Below are 21,375 nucleotides of genomic sequence, written 5' to 3'. Positions count from 1 at the left end.
TGAATATTTAGGGACAAAACTTTAAAATAAACTTTTAAGTACATTTTACACTAGTGGCTTAAATATGGGTATTCCGTATTGGGCAAGTCCACCAAATTTCTTCAAAATGTGATGAACGGGAATTTTACGTTTCATTAGCTCAATAGTATTCTAACAAAATTTTGGGAATTGTGTGTTCTTAATTATTTAAATTGTTAATTAAATTGTTATTACTACCTTGATTATTTTTAGTGAGTAATCTTTTTATTCGAGTTTAACTCCACCTCGATATATATTAGTTATGAAATTAATGTCTACTTAAGTCATGATAAATTGAATGTAAGTTTAGTAGGATTTGAATTTTATCAATCAATAAGTTAAATTTCATTTCATTTATTTAGTCGTGAGAGAGCTAAGATTAGAAAAAGGAAAAAAAAGACATTTGAACAACTTATTTTCCAAAATAAGCTTCGTGAAAACTTATTTCCTAAAATAAGCGTCCGTACATCCAGACCAGAGATTTGGATAAGTCGCTGTTAGTAACAGCGAGAGAAGGAAAAAAAAAATTTAAAGACTTAAGTCGCTGTTACTAACAGCGACTTAGGTCCTTTAATTTTTTTTCTTTTTTTTTTTTACGAAGTAAAGTAGCCGTTGTTAATTAGAAAAATAGCCGTTGTAATGATGTTCTATAAATAGCTCATTCATTTTCCATACTTCATTATATCAATTCTACATCATTCTTCTTCTCTTAATTTCTAAAGGTAACATTATGTATTATGTTAGTTTTACTTTTAATTTTTAATTTCGATGTAGGAAGATTATACAACAAATTAGTGGTACCAACTTCGACTTTGATGAATTTAGTTGAAAGATTGAATGTGATTTTAATGGAGGATAAACGAGGGAGATGTCGAATGAAACAAAAAAACGCGAACTGAAATGAGGAAGAAGAAGAAACTGGAAAAATAAAACGACTTAAGTCTGTTACTAACAGCGACTTAAGGAGTTGACAGCGACTTAAGTCTTTTAATTTTTTTTTTCCTTCTCTCGCTGTTACTAACAGCGACTTATCCAAAGCATTGGTCTGGATGTACTGACGCTTATTTTGGAAAATAAGTTTTCACGGAGCTTATTTTGGGAAATAAGTTGTCCAATTGTCTTAGTTTTTTCAAATTTTCGCTAAGATTATTGGATTAGTTACTTTTTTTTTTTTTTTTTTTTGAGTGGTTGGATTAGTTACTTAGGCCTAACTGACTTGCTATTGAATTGGCCTACGTAAGCCGAGATTCAATTGGACCATGTATGTTTTAAGATCTTGTTTTAAGTCTTGGCTAGACTTATGATATTAAAATTTGAGAGAATTATCTCACTTTAATCTTATTGAACTACTATTATGAGAAATCGTATCTCTGTGAGACTACCTTAAATAAAAAGCCCATATTTTCATAATATTTATTAGATGAGTTATTTAACCCATATATAAGATGTGACTCTCAATGAGACTGTCACATACAACAATTCGTGAATTTTATTTGATTAACATTGTTGGAAATCACAAATTGATTAATGCAACAGAAACAACAGCACAAGCATGATGAAACAAAACCACTAATTCAAAATACACATTGCTTTAAGCCTTTAATTATTCAATACATGGTTCATTGCAATTGAATTTGATGCATAATATACCAGTATACATTTAAAAGAATAAAATTACCCTAGCACACAAAGAATTGAGACGAATCCTTTCAGTTTAGAATTCTAATAAAAAGAATGTATATTCCTGTCATTCTGGCTCTCTCTTCGACTCTTCGCCTAACCTAAAATCTGAAATGCAAAATTGTACATATTAGTACATCACGCGATTGCTTATGCAAATAAATCCATTAAGCAACACGATACACAGCTGGTAGTTTCATTTTCACTCAGTATTCTACGTTGCGGGGACCTATCAATTTGAGGATTAATCTCTAGTCAGGGAACACTTTGGCCGCATCCTCCTTTATGGGTATGGGTTGCCACAATCTTTCCCTCCCCAAACCCTGACCATAGTATCTTATTGGGGGAAATACTGGGTATGATGATGATGATACACAGACACAGGATAGCAGATACCACTCAGTAAATCTTTTCTTTGTATTCAAGAGATCACGAAAACAGAGCTTGCATTCCCAAGAAAGAGAACTTCTCACCCTAAAAAGCCTTATAGTAAAGAATTATGGTCCCATTTGATGATCAGTCATAACCAGTGGTAATGAAAATGAACTTTTATGATAAATTTCATGAAATGTATTACTGTCTCATCGCAAATTATATATTTTTTCGTTTTCAATTGGCAATATATTAGAATAAATTTTGTGAAAAAAATGATAGGTGTAGAATAAGCATAATCACAAGTAAGCCAAATTACATGAAATTCTCATTGTCATTTCCACCATTGAACATCAAGAACCAAACAAGGCATAGGAATACATGATGTAGATTAATACTATCAAAGCCTGAAGAAGCAGGCTTTTTAGTTGGGTTTCTCATACAATGGCGCAAGTAACTGCCCAGAAATTAGGCAAGGAAAAAAACCATGCCCCCCTAATTTCTATTTTATTTTTAAAAAAAGCAATAAAAAATAAATTCAAGACCTGCTATTGGCAATGCTACTTGAATATACTTCTATTCAATAAGAACAGTAAGCACAAGAACTCTCACAATATGGCAGAACAGCAATGTAAGTATTTTATTACTGAACAAGCAAATTATATCATGATGATTCTATAAATATATAGAAACAAATCTGTATGACAATTGACAAACAATTTAAAAACGGTAACAGACAAGAAATAGAAACAAAATTCAGATCTAACCTAAACCGATCCAACGATGATATTGTTAATGGGGATGAAGATGAGCTTGACGAAAAATCCAACAAATCCCATGACAACGAACCCAATTGCGGTACGAAACGCAACCTTAGAGAACTCTAAAACGAATAAAAGCGCAAAATCAGAACAAAAAAATGAAATTGAAAACCTAATTTGTTAATTGAGATTTGAGAAGAAAGATAGGGATCAATACCTTTGCGATCGGGCTTGTGGCAACGTTTAACAAGGCGGACGCTGTCCCTGGAGAAGTCTCTGAGAGGATCCACAACTGAATCCAAGGCATCCATTGAAGCTGCAGAAATAAAACTAGGAGAAGAATTGGAAATTGATCGAGTATTTCGAAATTCGATGGTTTCTGTGATTAACGAGCAGAAGTCGAGACTCCCACTATTTGCCGGGTCAATGTATTCAAAGGTCAAACTTGGCAACACCAATTACACCATGAAAACAAAGCAAATTATCAATGGTACTTTTGCCTAAGTTTTTTTTATTGTTAATGGCATTCTCGTGTTATTGAGCATCTTATAATTATAATCTCTTAAAATTTGTTTCTTCTAAAACCATTCAAAATTGTTAACTTTTTTTTATCTTTTTCTTTTATTTTTCAAATGAAAAATTAAAAAAAAAAAAGCAAAAAAAGTTAACAGTTTTAGACGATTTTAAACGGAAAAAGTTAAAAAAAGGATATAGGTGTAAGACGTTCAATAAGACGAGCGTACCATAATTGATAATAAAAAAAATTAGGAATACAATTGATAAAATGTCAAAACTCCGGAATATGATTGATAATTCCCTAAAACACCATGATTATATGCATCCTTCGCTTTTATATATTTGTCACATTACAATTATTAACACTAATTATCGTTCAAGCATATTTTATAAATTAACTATTAACTTTAACAAACATAATATATTAGTGATAATCATTTTAATACTTAAGTACTTAAAAACACTTACTTTAGTACTTGGAAATATCTATTTTAAATGGTTAAAACACCAAATTTAATACTTAAAATTGTTATACAAAAACATCTTTACTTAAAATATCTACTTTAAATGGTTAATACACCTATTTTGGTACTTAAAAATATATATTTTTTATACATAAAAACACATACTGTATTACTAAAATACCTATTTTAAATAGTTAAAATACTTATTTTAAATAGTTAAAATACCTACTTAATGCTTTAAAATTCTAACTAAAAGTCGAGATTAGAATGTACTTGATAATCAGAAATCGACCAATGAAAACCAAACAAAATACATGCCTGAGAAATAAATAAATACAAATCACATCAGACTATGCAGAACAAAAAATCAAGAACACCGCAAAAAACAAATTTCAATTTGGATTATGAATTTTTTTTTCACAATTGTAAAGGTTTAACAAATTATTCTAACTCTACTTTTAAGGCACAATACATAATGGTTAACATAATTTTAGTGTTTAAATACCTTAAAATCTTGATAACTTTTAACTTGACATATAATTCTTTTTATAATATTGATGGTGAAAATTTTTATCTCATTTCACCTAAAATTGTGGATATTCCCTCTATTAATAATGATCCAACTTTGAAGAAATTTATCAAAAAGATGTTGAAGAGGTCTTACTCTAATGCTTTAAATTGAACTAGATTTTCCTCAAAATTTTATATTATGATTATGGGTGCTTGGGTATTACAATATTATCATTGTAATAATATACAATTAAAGTAAAAATTGTAATTTTTATAAATGGAAAACCTCAAAATTTTTTACCGCATAATTTTTCATTAATCTTTTAAATTTACCTTCTCATATTTTGATAATTATTGTGCAATGATAGGTTATCATAAATACCCAAATAATGAATTAAATTCCCAACCCCTTTTAATGTATGGGTCTTTTTTTCACCTTTTTAGAAAAAAAAGTACTTACTTTTCTAATATTGAGGTACCCTCATTTGATGAATATATCAATCTTTATGTAAGGGTGTTGGCATTGGTTTGGTATACCAATTTGCCTCCCTGTTTCATTATTTGTAAGCCCATTGCTGGTGCTCTTAATTCATCCTTAATAGCCAACATAGGTGTGAACTTTGGGTTTGCACTATGCATCAAAATTTCAGCTAAATCTCTTGAGAAATCGTCTTTTTGAGAGACATATCTCAAGTGCAACCCATTAAAGATTAATGTCTACTTACCGTATTCTTAATGTCTATTTACATTATTCTTAATGCTTACTTATCGTATCCTTAAAACCTACTTTCAATATCTTAAATATCTACTTATATCATTCTTAATACTTACAATATTTTAAAAAATATAAAATAAGCCAACCTAATTAAAGATTGTCTCTCACAAGAATTTATGTCAAAATTTTCATCCATAAACATCCTTGACTTGTTCGTAAAACCAAGAGCGCGGGGTTTGTGGTTCCAACAATAACTTTATCTATCGTTGTTAAACTCGAATATGATGTGCGTGCGCATAAGCCACACAAAATTAGTAATGCAAAAAAGCGCTGCAAATATAATGAATAGAGTGAATAATATCCTTTCAGGGTTTGTCTGCCTCTGAACAAATACAAATGTTTCTTGCAGTATTTGGAGTCATTACATTAGCAGTTTATATGCAAATAACTAATACCAGGATTTGGTCTAGGAGTTGTTAAACATGCGAAAATCCGACAGAGATCTGCAAGCTTCATCATCCTACAACCACCCATGGACATATCGGCGAATGAATCAATTAGCTGCAACCAAAACATATATTGCATAATTAGATACTAAGGTAGCATGATTCAAGGCACAATTTAACATTATCAACTGACTTGCTTTAGAAGGGAGTTACAAGACACAAGACTATATAATGAAGGCTTGGTATCGGAGAACCATAGGAGTCTAGATCGATCTCATATTGAATGCATTGAAAGAGACAAAATGAGTCATCTGAAACGAGGTTACAGAGACGAAAATGGAGAATTTGAGTTAGATATCACTAGATTCAAACCATAGTAGCATAAAAGCACAAGATAATAGCTAAATTTGGTCAGCTGAAAATGCCTATGCCAAAACTGTGGAAGCATCACAACAGTAAAAGATTCAAGAAAAATCGGTGCAACTCCCTCCGTCCCTAGAAATTGCTACAACTTCCATTCCAATCCGCCTCATAAGAACTATTTAGCCACGACCAATAGTCTATTTAATTTGTAAGTATGCATTTAACTTATCTTTTCATCTCATCCACATAATTTTTTCCACTTTCCCATAAAGTACCTCGTTTTGCACCACTCTTTGAAAACACCAAAGTTGTATTCACATGGAAGAGGGAATATTAGAAAATGGAAGAATAGCATAATCCAAACAATAGTAGACAAGTACAGTCTCAGAAAAGAGATGGCATCAACATGAAATATGATGTGATTCTAAAAGTCAGTACAAAATCACATGACTGAAACGAAAGGCCAAGAACCAGCAAAGTCTATATAGACTAAAGCCTCCAAATTCATAGAACCACTGTTTTGATTGTGCAAAATCTAATTGATAATTAAAGATAATCCCAATGAACTCAACAGGTTTGATGTCATTTAAACAAGCTCCTATAATCAGGATGACAATCAAGGAACCGAAAACAATAGCATATCACATAGGACTCAACTATGCATTTTTGACATAATTCGAGTTTTATTTTCTTTTGCGGTTGTTGTCATAGTCGAGATGCCCTGCATCTAATCGATTGTTGTATAAATTGATAGCTAAGGGCTCAGAACAAGCATTATATCATATCAACCAAACCAAACCACAACTCCTTTTTGCCTTTCTTTCTTCAGCAAACTCAATCCTTTGACATCGACATATCTACTACTACTACCATCCCTTCCCATCAACATACTATGTTTTTACTTGGATGAGTATGATCCATTTTCTTATCTTCATGTTAAGTTTGCCTCTAATTAAAACACCCAACTACGATCATACAACAATCCACAATAAGAAATATCAAACAACATGAACAATTGGAATATAGTATAGTTACAAAAGCACTACCAGTATGAGGAGAGTTTGAATTGCATCGTCACCACTATTTTAGAACGCTATCCAAGTCAACTTATAGTCTTTACTGTTCCTAAGTATTCAATCAACAGCTGTATCTTGTGCCCATGTTACCAGTCCTTGAACTCTTGAAGAAACCTGAGTCATAAAAGAAAAGGTTTAACCAAGCCAACCAAGCCAACCAAAGCCGGGAAAGGTCCATCAAGACCAAACATAGAGAACCCAAAGGCTAAATGTTCATCTTCCATCTATCCACAATGATGTTCACTCCAACTTAATAACACAACCAACCATCACTCAGACTGTTCATAGCCATCTCAAAGATTCAAAGAGATTATTGTTCAATCTTCCCCTATAGATATTTATTCACATGCAAAAGAGAGCATCACAAGTCAAAACATGACAGCATAGAAGTGCATTTCACTTTCTAAACATCTTCTATTTGTAATAGATGCACTCTGTTATTATATCATAGACGGGCATAAATAAGAAGAAAAAGAACATCAAAAGAAACTCAAAGAATTGACTTTGTTCAAACAGTTCAATACATTTAGATAACTGAACTCGTAACATGCAGAAAGGTAATCTTCACCCAAATCATAAGGGGGCAAGGAAGAAACCTAAATACAGCCCCGGAACATTATACATACATCAGAAGTAACCTTAAACTTGTGATACTCATGGTCTATGGCAGTAAGCATCATCATGACTACCAAAATATCTGATCCGACTCCATTCTTTATGAGCTCCTGGCAAATATGGACACACCCATCCTGACTAGATTCAATTTACATTTCATATATCTTTGCAAAACACCCTATTTTGCTCAGCTGAAACATTAGGCCCTTCATCACAACTTAATATAATATCATATAATACATTGAAGCAGCTTAACCAACTAAAACTCGATCCAATCCAAACTCTTCTCAGTTTCTCAATATCTGATTTGCTTTCTTACCAAATCCTTCTCAATTTCACCACACCTGAAAAACTGTTAGGCTACAAGCATTCCACCATACAAAATCCCGGCCTTAAAACCAATAAACCAGATCAGGACTTAAGTATCAGTTTATCAGCCATCAGCATGCTACCACTACTACATATAAAGTTCTCATTATAACCCTTTCTGATTAACTCAGTTATGTATTGATCCGTCCTAACTATCACTGCAACTAATGAATTTTTTTAATAGTTTTTACACTTTTTGTTTTCACGTTGTAAGCTTATATTATGCTTAACCGTGTTTTTATGCATAAAAAAATAAAATGCAAAGTAATTGTTGGACAAAAAGTGATTACTAAGCAAACCTAGCAATCATAAACTATTGAATTAAGGTACTACTATGAGCAACAACAGTAGAGTATAGAAAAAAAAAATCCCCAAAAGCCACCATTGGTCAATTGAACAAAAACTTATACCCTGTCCCTTACCCAAAAGCCAAAATTTATATTATATTATAACCTACATCAGCAGCAAACTGAAATACAGTTATATACTTATATCACCCCAATACAATTAGTTACGGACTGTTTTCGATTGACCCTTGATGGATCATCAACTTCCGATGAAAAGAGTGCATATGATTTGATGAACGATTTTAATATAGAATTATGAATTATTTTAATCACCATTTTTAGCAAACTGAAACATTATAATCCTCCAAAACAAACCCTATACAAATTAGGGTTAAAAATCCGTTTAAACAGATTACAGATCCAAACAAAAAAACAAGTATTAATAAAAAAGTTAAAGAAATTTACCTATGAGCATCAAGATTACCCTGAGCACTATTGCCACCAGCACTAGCAGCACTACCATAAGAACCATCATCTCCAGGAGCATGTCCACCCTGCCACACATTCTGCCAAGCGGTGGAAGGCGGAGTCGCATACATCCCCGCAGCGCCAGTAGGATCAACCGCCGGCCTTCCAATCATAACCCCAGGCGCAGGTTGTCCCATTGGAGGATAATAATAAGGGACCCCACTAGCAGTTGGACCCACACCACTGGGTCCCACAATCCCAGTAGGAGGCACAATCCCAGTAGGAGCCATCATCCCCAACCCAGCAGCCTCATCCTTGATCTCATCTCTTGGAACAATATCAACAAGAAAATCAAAGATATCGGTTCTAGTAATCGCGGCAGCAATATCATTCTTCTGAAGAGTCCTACGCTTATTCTCTTCAGCGTGAAGCCATGAACGAATCGTAAGTTCAAGAATGAAAAGCTCACAAGCCTTAGCAAAAAGAATCGGGGCTTCAGCGGAAATCATACGAACATCTTCATCAGCTTTCATGATCTTCTTGATTCGAGCCAAAGGAAGTTGATGGTTCTTGAAATCGTTAGCATTCTCGATTTCTTGACGTTGGTAAGACCAAAACATTTGAAGTTGTTGTTGTTGTTGTTGAAGAAGGTGGTGGTACTGTGCTGCGTGTGGTGTGGGTGGTGGGTAACCTGCGGTGGATTGTGGTAATGGTGGTTGTGACGGTTGTGGTTGTGGTGGTTGTTGGTTGCCCTCCATTTTTTCAGACGGTTTTGAATGTGGAGAGGAGAGAGAAAGGGGAGATAAGCTAGAGGCCACAGGGGAAGAAGGAGTGAAGTACAGATTTCGGAGATGAGAATTCAGATGGTGTGGGATTTCGAAAGTTGGAAAGGTCGTTTTTCTTTTTTTTTTTTTCCTTTTTTTTATAGTTATTTTTCGGTGTGTGATGTGGATGGAATTTGGGCTTTTTGGATTGGATAGCTATTTTTATAAAAAATTGGTGTTATTGGCCCACTTGTTAAACTTGACTTTGACCCATCATTTTTTAATGACAAATTATTTTTGGATGTTAGGCAAACTAATAGTTAATAGTTAATAGCTGATTACAGTGGTTAAATTGATTAGTTGATTTTAAATTCGCTTATTCACACCAATAAACTGTTTCAACCAGTTGGTTTGCCAAATATTAGTGTTAGCTAGTTTGACCATTCACTCTCTAATTGTATTAAAATAAACTAAATTGTCCAATAAGCTATTTTGCAAATCCCCTTTGTAAGAAAAAAAATTTGTGATATCTTTCCTAAATTCTGATTTTTTATGTTTTGTTTCAAATTTATTGAATTCCACCTGCGTGTTTCTACCTTATTTTTCGAATGCATTTGTTAATGTTGTTTGTTAATATTTTATTTGTTACTGTACTGAATTCTGTCTGAATTCTGATGCTCTGCATTAATGAGTTGATGTTGTTTGTTAGTGTATTGAATTCTGATGTTCTGATCCTAGGTTACTTCAATGAGTTTGTTAGTGTTTTTTTTTCGTGAATGTAGTGTATTAAGTTTTGTTTGAATTCTGAGGGGTTGAATTAAATGATTTTGATATTGTTTGTTAGTGTATTATATTGAGCTAATTAGCTGCATTTCTACTGAGTCTTGTTATTGTTTGTGCATTTAAGTCTTTGCATGATCTACTGCCATCATCAAGTATTAATTCATCTATACCTGTTTCCTGAATAACAGTGAGTGCATATTGATTGTGCATCTGAAATTTTGCTTCTTTTGTTGTTGTCAGAAAGTGTGCATTCTTTTGTATCTTGTTCTTGGTACTGATTTTACAATTGAAACATTGCATTACTTGTATTAGACTTACGCAGGATAGCAATTGCAAACAATTACATGAAAGAATGTTTATTGACAAAATCTAAATCCCCTCTTACAAGTGAGGAGATCCTTTATATAGAGTTCTAACATCTAGTATTAGGCTTCGAACAAGCTTAACTACCTCACACAACACTATTTGGTATATATTATTGTGTTGAACGTATTAGAATTGTAAATCATAGTCATATTCTTAATATTACTTAGCTTGTGTTCTAATATATTTCTATTCATACACTTTCAGGTATTGATATACAATGCATCTTTTCAGAGACGAAATTGTCCCCGAGATTGAGACCTCGGAATATGAGCATCATAGTTACGACACTGAAGAGGACCAAATTGTGAGATACGAGCGTATGGTTGAAGACGCTCCACCACTTAACAATGATTTTGAGACTGAAGATGCCCCACCAATGGATGCTCCCACTACCAGTAAGAAAAAAAAAAGACGAGGTCCTACGAAAAACCTCAAACTCACAGAACCCATGCATTTGGAATACAATGCATTGGGTCAACCCTGCGGAAAATGGCGTAGGCAATATGAAAAACAAGTGGGCCGATGTATCTGCAAGATTTCCATATAGTACGCATGGAACGAGGTTCCAGAGGGTTTGAAGAACTCTCTATGGAATGATACTATGGTAAGCAACTTTACTATTTTTATTCATTTAGTTTCATTTTAAAATTAATTTAATTGACACTAATAAATATAATTTTTTGTAGAATCTTTTTCACATCGAGAGCGATGAGGAGAAGAAAAATGTGTTTCCTTCAGCTGTTGCTAAAAGATTTAGAGATTTCAAATCCAAGCTAGTAACTGGCTGGATCACGAAGAACATGCCCGTACAACCAAAAAGGTCAAAACGGGAAACGAAAGTGGAGAGCAAGCACCTTCGAAGATTCCCTACGAAATATGGGGTCACATATCAAAGAAGGAATGGGAGGCTTTTGTTACAAAAAGAACAACTCCCATTGAAGTTGTATGTATTCCATATTATATTATAGCTTTTAATTTACTTCTTTTGATTTGAATTTACTTCTTTTGATTCAATTATAAAACTAATGTATGACATTTGATTTCTATTGATTAATTAGGAAAAGCGTGGTAAAGCTTCTAAATCAGCAAGCAAAATGAAGTTTTACCATCGCTTGGGCCCAAAAACATACGATTAAGTTCGAAAAGAGTGGGTGGATGCGGGTTTATACCCCAATCAAAGTCCATCCACGCCCTCATCTACAACTAACTCCGCATCCGTGAATACTCCTGCTGGAGATCGGGTGCGAGATTGGTATTGCGGGCTTCATTCCCGAGATGCAAGTGGTAAAGTTACCATTAATGATCCATGAACAAAGAAGGTTGCTAATGCTGTGGTGAGTTTTGAAATTATTAAGTATATTCTTGTTATTTTTTGTATTTTTTGGCTTTGATTTACTTATACTAATTGTTATATATGTCACTTTTTATATGAACAGATGGGCTGGGAACCTATACAAGTTAGGAATAGAACTTATAAGTTCACTTAACTACTTTGTCATATTAGCTGGAAACCAAAGTAACCACTATCATCCATTCACGACAAGTTTTCAATTACTCCTAGCACGCACGCATCTCATTCAACACCAAGCGTAATCGTCAATTCAACAATAATACAAGTTTTTCCATCGGCAAAGAATAAAAGGATTATGTCGACTGTGTTATTACACCAACTTTGAGTAATAACGGTTCACATCATCTTAATATAAAGCGACAATCCACACTTAATGTTTATATGCTGCCGCAATTTCCACTCACTCACCTTGTTAATTAATCTCTCGCATTTATTTTAATTATTTCTTTTCTTTTCTTTTTATGTAACATCCAAATTTCCTCCCTTCTTTCACGATTATGGTTTCGTTTAAGGGGTTGAAAATTTAGAGGTGTTACAAAAACCCCACACTGGAGACCATGTACTCCGTTGCTCAAAATCTGGAGCCAACTCCGGAGCCAGTGGTACAGGTACATAGTTTTTAAATATATAAGCACTTATTAATTTAAATTGCAACGCGTTTTAATATTTTATTATGATGCTTATTATACTAAACGACACAATTTTCAGGAGGCGACTCCTTGTTCTCTTTTGCTGCCTCAGTTAGGTGTTGCTAGTGATGACGACTTAACTGAGGTTGCATATGGTGTGGCCCAGCAAACCAAAGAGGGATAAACAGTGCATTCGATGCCTATTACAAGTGGCCACATCAGTGTGACCGTAGAAATTATTCTAAAGGGGTTTGAAGATTTCTCACTCCCGGTTCCAATGCTAGAATGGAGCCTTAAGAAACTATCAGACGCCCTAGGTAGTTTCGTCACATGGCCATATGCTTGGGTCCGATTCACTAACATGGTAATAATCATTTGTACCTTATTTATTTTTATTTTTTAATTTTATGCTTACACTAATTTAATTGTATAAATTGAAATAGCAAAAGAGTCCAAAGGGATCTAGGAGAGAGATCGGTTCCTCAGCAAAGGTGTTGACTGGATCAAAGTCGATGCCAAGCACTTCAATTTTGATTGATGCGGAGCTAAAAGATCTCTCTCAAGATTGCAAATGGCTGCACACTTGTGCATCTCGCATAAGTGAGGAGGACCCAATCATTCTAAACCTGTAGAAGGAACAATTCTGCTTTGTAGAGAGCTCATTTGTAATTATTGGTCCTAGTGACATTGGGCAATTTTTGAGAGGAGAGATGTTGAACAGTTCTCTTATCCATGTTTACATGAGGTGATGTTCATTATCTTACAAGTTAGGCATTGTTGTTTAATTGTTTTAATAACCGAATTACTGACAAATATTTCTTATTCGTGACTTAGTGCGGCTTTTGAGGAGCTAAATTCTTGCGAACCTCCAATAAAAATTGGATGGTTTTGTCCTGAGTCGATTTTGGGTACTAAAAGTGTAAATGATCCAAATGACGTCAAAGCATACATTGAGACTTCTTTGACTAATTCCCTTGCATCTAAACACACGTTCATTCTGGCTCCATGTGTGGAAGAGTAAGTTTAATTTTTGAAATTGAACTTATCTTTCGATTTTTAAATTCACATAATCTCTAATTTGTTGATTTTAAATTTGCGTTTGTAGTTTGCATTGGATACTTTTGGTCATTTGTCCTTTAACAAACACTGTGCACGTCTTCGATTCATTACAAAAATCAAAGCCCGCTTCGCAACACAAAATTCAAAGCGTTGTTGAATGCGTACGGAATATTAATTATTTTACCAATTTGATTTAATTAAGTGTTATATATATATATATATATATATATATATATATATATATATATATATATATATATATATATATATATATATATATATATATATATATATATATATATATATATATATATATATATATATATATATATATATACATATAGTATTACTTTTCCCATGCGTTTCAGCACAATGAAGAAAATGCGTGGACAAATGGGATCTATATCCAGAGCCACATTTCCGAAATGGACAGCAATAAAGTTACACAATGCAACACTATTCAATTTTATGGGTTTTTAAGCTTTTTTGGACTTTCGCGCATAAAGTAGCTCAAAACTTGGTTTGTTTGCACGCAACTTGGCACACAACACTATTTGGTATATATTATTGTGTTGAAGTGGTTAGAATTGAAAAACTTAGTCATATGCTAGAAATTACGTGTTAAGTATCAATTTTAAAGGTTTTTAAGCGTTTTTGGCACTTTTGCGCATAAAGTAGCTAAAACTTAGTTTGTTTTGCACGAAACTTGGCACACAACACTATTTGGTATATATTATTGTGTTGAAGTGGTTAGAATTGTAAATCATAGTCATATGCTAGAAATTACGTGTTAAGTTGCGATTTTAAGGATTTTTAAGCGTTTTTGGCACTTTTGCGCATAAAGTAGCTCAAACTTGGTTTGGTTTGCACGAAACTTGGCACACAACACTATTTGGTATAGATTATTGTGTTGAAGTGGTTAGTATTGAAAATCATAGTCATATGCTAGAAATTACGTGTTAAGTTGAGATTTTATGTGTTATTAAGCTTTTTTGGCACTAACATCTATTTTCTCTTAGTGCTTTCGACAACCTTCTAATTCCGTTGATTGCGGCTACTACACTCTGAAATACATGGACGATATTATAAAATCCGTGAAGGAGGTTGGAGTCGATAACATAGATGCGGTAAATATTTGTTACGTTCTTAAATTGTAATATATATTTTTACTATATTATTTGTAAAATCTAATGTTTATTAATCTTTTAATATTATATTATATTATAGGTTTTATACGACATTCCAAGGGAAACACACCCTTTGAGAAATGGACAAATGCGCAAAATAAAAGAAGAGATCGCCGCGTATCTTGCTAACTTTTGTCTTTGGTAAATTGTAATTAGTTTCGATTTTTAGGACTTTAATGTATATATATATGTACGTACATATTATTATATTATATATACGATCGAGAGTCTATTATTACAAAGAGATTATTGGTGATTATTTGTGATTATCATTGGATTATTGGATTAATCATTGTTTATTACATTGTACATTATTATTGGATTATTATTAGAATTAAACAAAAAAAGAAAAAAAGAAAAATAACAATATATGTTGCGGGTTTCTTAAAAAACCGCAAAATATATGTTATAGTATCTTTTCCTATATTTGTTGAAACAAATAGAGTAAAAAGAGCTCTTAGGGTAGTTAATTTTGGTATTTTCATATATAATGGAATGACTTTTTTAAGAGTAATATTGAAGAAAAATAAGAGGAAAAAAAGGGATTTTATTAAGGATTAATAGGTACTGATTATGAAAAAAATTTAAACATTTGGTTTAAGGAAGATATGTAATTATAGAAAAAGGAATTGCGTACAAAATGGAAATTGAAAGATAAGAGAAAAAAAAAGGATTTTACGAAAGGGCTGCTACACGTTTCTCTAAGACAGTAACTAGCTTATTTTTTGAGAGACGATCACATAACTGCCCAATAATTTTCTCTAAAGCTCGGGATGATTGGGGAGCGGCATAAAGTCTCAATGCTAAGGCTGTCTGTGAGATTTAGAACATACGTAATGACAATAATGGGATTTTGAGGTAGACTCTTTCATTCCTTGTGGGTGTTGGACACTAGTTTATTCTCATTTGTCCTTCCTTGGAGGCATACTTGTTGAACTTACGAATAATTTTGGCTGGTTTGGTATCAAGTTTCTATAAAGAATATTGTCTTAAAGTATATTCGGTTAAAGATTATATATATATATTTTAAGTTATTTAAATTCGTTGTAATTTTAATTTCTAAAATTTTGTATTAGGTTATAATTACTTGTAATCTCATAGTTTTATTTATATAAAATACACAAGAATTTATAAGCGTTACATTACATTTAACATGAAATAGTTAAACCATTGTCGAACTAAAAGGACTTGTCATTAATATTTCTCTTTTATGGCTTTATATCATCAGATATGAGTTAGAACTCACGGAAAGGCATGTATGATAACTGATTCAACCAAATCATGGAATTGAAATGTGGAAACAACCTTTATGAGTCGTATTTCTTCAAATAAATGTTAATTACCGCATATTGAAGAGTTGAATATATTCATAATATCTTCATATCACTTATTAAATATATTCAGATATTTTTCATTGGTGATCATCGAAAACAATTTACAACTTAATATATAATGCTTACATAACACTAATGCATTAAGAAAAAATTTACACTCCTAAGTTGTAAAATTCCAATAATCTAAAATTATGGCAACATTAATATCAAATGGCTCGTAACTTAGGACGAACCATAATTACGCCTGGTCTGTCTTCATAGAACTGATACCTGCAATGTCAAGTTTACACTTTAACATTTTAAAATGCAAAAGTTAACATAATACATATATATATATATATATATATATATATATATATATATGTATATATATATAAATATATATATATATATAATAATAATAATAATAATAATAATAATAATAATTATTATTATTATTATTATTATTATTATTATTATTATTATTATTATCTTGTTTGCTTAAATATTGGAAAGAATGACATTTAAATTTAAATTTAAATTAAAAGTGAAAATAAAATATACTACAATGACTTCCAAGCAAATTGGTTTTATTAGGTTGGAACCATCAAATGAATCAATCCATATATCCGAGTTGGTCTCAATTATTTTGAGACGTTGCTTTGTTGCTTCAATCGCTTCAGATCGATGAAGATCATGCAAATCGATCTTTAGCATTCCATTGTTCTGATTTTTTATTTTAAAAATATTTTCCGCAGCTTCTACATTGAGGTTACGTACAATTTTCCATGCCTTTTCTTTTTCTTCATAAAGTTGTTTCGCCAGACTGAAATCACATCTTAATTAAAAAAGCTTCTTCAAAAGCGTAGGATAGATGTTTTGCAATACTGTTGAAACAAATAATATAACTGATTATTATTGAATATGTCACTAGACATTAAAACTATTCTAAATTTATCGAATAATGAAATTCAGAACAATATATATATATATATATATATATATATATATATATATATATATATATATATATATATAAAAGAAATACAAACCTTATCCTTATCATTTCAATTGCTTTTTTTTTTATCTCAAATACACGTCATATTCGTAAAATGGATAAGGTGGAAATACTTCTACAATATTTTTTGTCCACCAAAAAAAATTTTATACTCATGATTCTTATTGGAAAAGCCAAATGTTTCTAAAGAAAAGATTCAAATTTATAAAGAGAATTTTTATTTATTTTCTATATTTTTGATTTTTCTATCTTACAAAACTACCATATTACATATATTTATACTAATATCTATAACTAAAATCCTAATATTAAGGAAGTGTGACAAACTTATTTAAACCCCTAACAACGTCCTATAAATAAGGTTTTATCTTAATTTAAATTTTCTGACACTTATTATTTTGGCATCTAAATTGTCTTTAATACAATTTCAATTGCTTTAGTAGAAAAAATATATATAAGAAACACAAACCTTGTCATTTTAATTGCTTTTTTTCTGTATCTCAAATACACGTTATATTCGTAAAATGAATAAGGTGGAAATACTTTTACAATATAGTTTTCAAAAATAAAAAGATATTGTCCACCACAAAATATTATACTCATGATTCTTATTGGAAAAGCCAAACGTTTCTAAAGAAAATATTCAAATATATAAAGAGAATTTTTATTTATTTCCTATACTTTTGATTTTTCTATCATACAAAACTATCATATTACATATATTTATACTAATATCTATAACTAAAATCCTAATATTAAGGAAGTGTGACAAACTTATTTAAGAACCCAATAATAGTTTGCAAAAATTACCCTGAATAATACGAACTTTCACTGATGTTCCTACAATAATACGAACTTTCAATTAACCATGAATAATACGAACTTTGATACATATATCCCGGTTGCATACCTGACCGGTTCTTTACCTGGAGAAATGGTAAATTTCCCATTTCTTCATTATTCTAGCGGGAAATATGTATCAAAGTTCGTATTATTCATGGTTAATTGAAAGTTCGTATTATTGTAGGAAAATCAGTGAAAGTTCGTATTATTCAGGGTAATTTTTCCTTATTTTAATGGGTATTTAGACAGCCTTTTTTCAGCAGCCTCTTCTTCATCTTTTGCTCACTTTGCTCTTCCAATTTAATTACTTCTTCCAACATCAAATTTTTTTTTTCCATTTTCATTTTAATCTCTAAAGTAATTTGATATTTAACATGTATTCTCCTTCGTAATCATCCCAATCTAGAACATCAATTGCAAAAGAAATTCCTTTATATAAATATGGTGTTCATGCTAAATTACAAGTAGTCAAAAAAGATTTTGTAAATTAACTAAGCCATGTTAACAGTTCATACAATAATGGCCAAGGAATCAATGGCTTTAATTCTTTTTTTTTAAAAATTGGGAAATTATTAAGCATGATATTATTTGAAACCTTTGTGGTCCATATTTTATTGAAATGCAGGTATCCAACAAGATTTAAAGGTCACCTTAACAGCTTCACGGGTTGAGTTAAAAAATTCTCCATCATCACGCATTGGCCAGCCTAACGAAAAATATGTCAGTCCTGCGGCTAGCCACCACCATAGCCCAAAGAACACAAACAAAAAAGGAGATAGAGAGGACTCGGATAACTAGTGGAAAAAAACGTATTTGCTGCGTAATATTTGCTGCGGTTTTTGTATATACGCAGCAATAAATAGGAAAAAGAATTAGAAAAAAAAAAAAAACAATTAATTGCTGCGGTTTTAAGGTGTGACCGCAGCAAATACTCAGTAGCACAATTAATTGTTGCGGTTATGCTATGGCCCGCAGCAAATAAATGCATATTAAACTAAAAAAAATGAATAAATAAAATATAAGCATTATTTGTTGTAGTTATTGAATGACCGCAGCAAATAAGTATTAAAAAAAAAAAGTGAAGAAAAAATTTAAAGGCAGACATACCCTAATCCGTGACTCGCGTAGATCTCCGCGGCACGCGGAGTGCATCTTGATCCAGCAAAAAATTTTTGCTTTACTTAGTTTTATCAGCCAAAAAAAAATTTTAAAGGAATGAGTAAGTTTACCGGTAATAGGTAAAATGGTATGCCAGCGGGAAATATGTATCAAAGTTCGTATTATTCATGGTTAATTGAAAGTTCATATTATTGTAGGAAAATCAATAAAAGTTCGTATTATTCAGGATAATTTTTGCTAATAGTATTGGGAAATATATAGTACTAGAAAATGTAATAAGTAGTAGATGTTTTATTAGTTTAATTATTTTTCTTTTCATAACGGTATAATATGTGATAAATAGGACAAAAAATTAAGGATAAACGGTTAGATAATGAATCATTCAACGCTTCTCTCGCTAAATTCACGCCTCAGGTAAGTTGATTTTGTTAACTGAAACGAAGACTAAAAAAAAGTTTTAGGGTTTGTTACTTTGAAGAAAAAATCGGGAATATAATATTTGGGAATTCTCAGATATAAAAGTTAAAAGGTTATCTTTTTCAAGAAAAATCGGGTTTATTAAAGAAAAGGGGTTGCATTGAGAATTGAGAGTATAAAATGGAAATTGATTACAGCATTGTGAGAGTATAAAATAGTGCATAATGTTGGACCAAAGTCCAACGTTTGGATTTATAAATAAATATTTATATATAGTTATAATTTATTGAAATTGTCTTTATGTTTTCCTTAAAGCGATCTAATTAATGTTAAAAGGTTTGGGTTTAAATGTATTAATAGGTTGTGGACCTTAAATGTAAAAGCTCGTTTTATGTCTAGTAACTATGAAGGGACGAATACCAGTTACAAGTTATTATAACCGAACCTAAACGTTAACCGAGATTACCGAATCTAATAGTGACCGACCCGAGTCATACCCAACTCGAATCATGCTCAAAATCGAACTTGATCCGGCTAAAACCGACTTAACCCGAACAAATTTTTAATTGAAATGCTATAAACCTAAACCAAATTTTAACATAAAGGTATGATCGACTCATAACAATCATCTTTTTAGTTAATCTAATAAAGTAATAGAAATTTTAATAAATTAAATTTTATACATACATAATTTCATATAGTTAGAGTTAATAATCAATGTTCAATGTCTATTTAACTATTTTTAATCAAATTAGATGAAAAATGATATAACTTTAATTTTAATTTACAGTCAAACAAGTAAAAGTAATAAAGTAATAATCACTAACTGATTTGCATTTTAACTATTTTGCCTTAATTAAGGGTAATTTTATCATCAATTAAAAAAATGTCTAGCAACTTAATCTGATATTGACTCGATCTATAGTAATTAGTAATTCGTAGCCGAGTTCTACTGAAAAATAATACCTGGACTCGATATGTACCCGGTAAAACCGAATCAATTATTAATCGATGATAGTCCGAGACCGATTGACTACTCGACACGAACTTCAACCGACACTGAACCGATGCTAACCAGATAGCTCAAATAACTGATCTTCAATCGAACCGTGACTAGCCGACCTGACGCGAGTGTGACCCGCAGTAACACGCTAACCGATCCGAGATACAACTGAACCGAATGACACCCGTCCGAAATCGACCCGATCACCCGAATGAACACCTCCATGCCTTTTCTTTTTCTTCACAAAGTTTTTTCGCCAGACTAAAATCACATCTTGAGAAAGCTTCTTCAAAAGCATAGAATAGACGTTTTGCAATACTGTTGAAACAAGTTCAAACCCAAATAAAGCAAATAATATATATATAACTGATTATTATTGAATATGTCACTAGACCTTAAAACTATTCTAAATTTATGGAAAATGAAATTCAGAAGAATATATATATATATATATATATATATATATATATATATATATATATATATATATATATAGAGAGAGAGAGAGAGAGAGGGGGGTTATACATATTTGTTTTCTCCCTACCATTCGATTATCAGAGAGAATCAAAAGTGAGAACATTAGAGGTCGTCACTTTAGGAAATATGTATTAATCTAGAAGATTTAATTGCTTTCATTTTCAAGATTATCTCCCGTGCTATAGAATCAGCTTTTCTTCAGTTTTGTTTTTTAATTTGTTCTTCTAATTCTACATAATCAATCCTATTTGTCGATAATGGTTTTTACCATTTATTTGTCCCATCAAGTGGTATCAATTGCTTCTTATGTTGATGTTTTAGGACATAAATATCAGTTTTGTTTTTTGGTTATAGAACAAATAATAATAATAATAATAATAATAATA

At 31.5% G+C, this 21,375-nt stretch overlaps 2 protein-coding genes across 3 annotated transcripts; both read right to left on the bottom strand.

The window, feature by feature from the left end:
- Positions 1-1,574: 1,574 nt before the first annotated feature.
- Positions 1,575-3,292, bottom strand: LOC130799946 (protein transport protein Sec61 subunit gamma-1-like). Its single transcript, XM_057663248.1, has 3 exons — positions 3,049-3,292; positions 2,838-2,953; positions 1,575-1,806 (listed from the first exon to the last, which is right to left on the bottom strand). The coding sequence occupies exons 1-2, from the start codon at positions 3,140-3,142 to the stop codon at positions 2,838-2,840; spliced, it is 210 nt and encodes a 69-aa protein (XP_057519231.1). The 5' UTR covers positions 3,143-3,292; the 3' UTR covers positions 1,575-1,806.
- Positions 3,293-5,351: 2,059 nt separating this feature from the next.
- LOC130799943 (nuclear transcription factor Y subunit C-1) lies at positions 5,352-9,602 on the bottom strand. 2 transcript variants are annotated; one of them, XM_057663244.1, is made up of 3 exons: positions 8,658-9,602; positions 6,892-7,035; positions 5,352-5,597 (listed from the first exon to the last, which is right to left on the bottom strand). In XM_057663244.1, exons 1-2 carry the CDS (start codon positions 9,416-9,418, stop codon positions 7,008-7,010), a joined length of 789 nt encoding a protein of 262 aa, XP_057519227.1. In that variant the 5' UTR covers positions 9,419-9,602; the 3' UTR covers positions 5,352-5,597; positions 6,892-7,007. The 2 variants fall into 2 exon arrangements, with proteins under 2 accessions (XP_057519227.1, XP_057519228.1); XM_057663245.1 differs by lacking the exon at positions 6,892-7,035.
- Positions 9,603-21,375: the final 11,773 nt, after the last annotated feature.

Source organism: Amaranthus tricolor, chromosome 14 (assembly GCF_026212465.1).
Source record: "Amaranthus tricolor cultivar Red isolate AtriRed21 chromosome 14, ASM2621246v1, whole genome shotgun sequence".
In the NCBI taxonomy this organism is placed as follows: domain Eukaryota; kingdom Viridiplantae; phylum Streptophyta; class Magnoliopsida; order Caryophyllales; family Amaranthaceae; genus Amaranthus; species Amaranthus tricolor.
The sequence above is the reverse complement of the archived record's forward strand: the minus strand, read 5'-3'. Positions and strand labels throughout refer to the sequence as shown.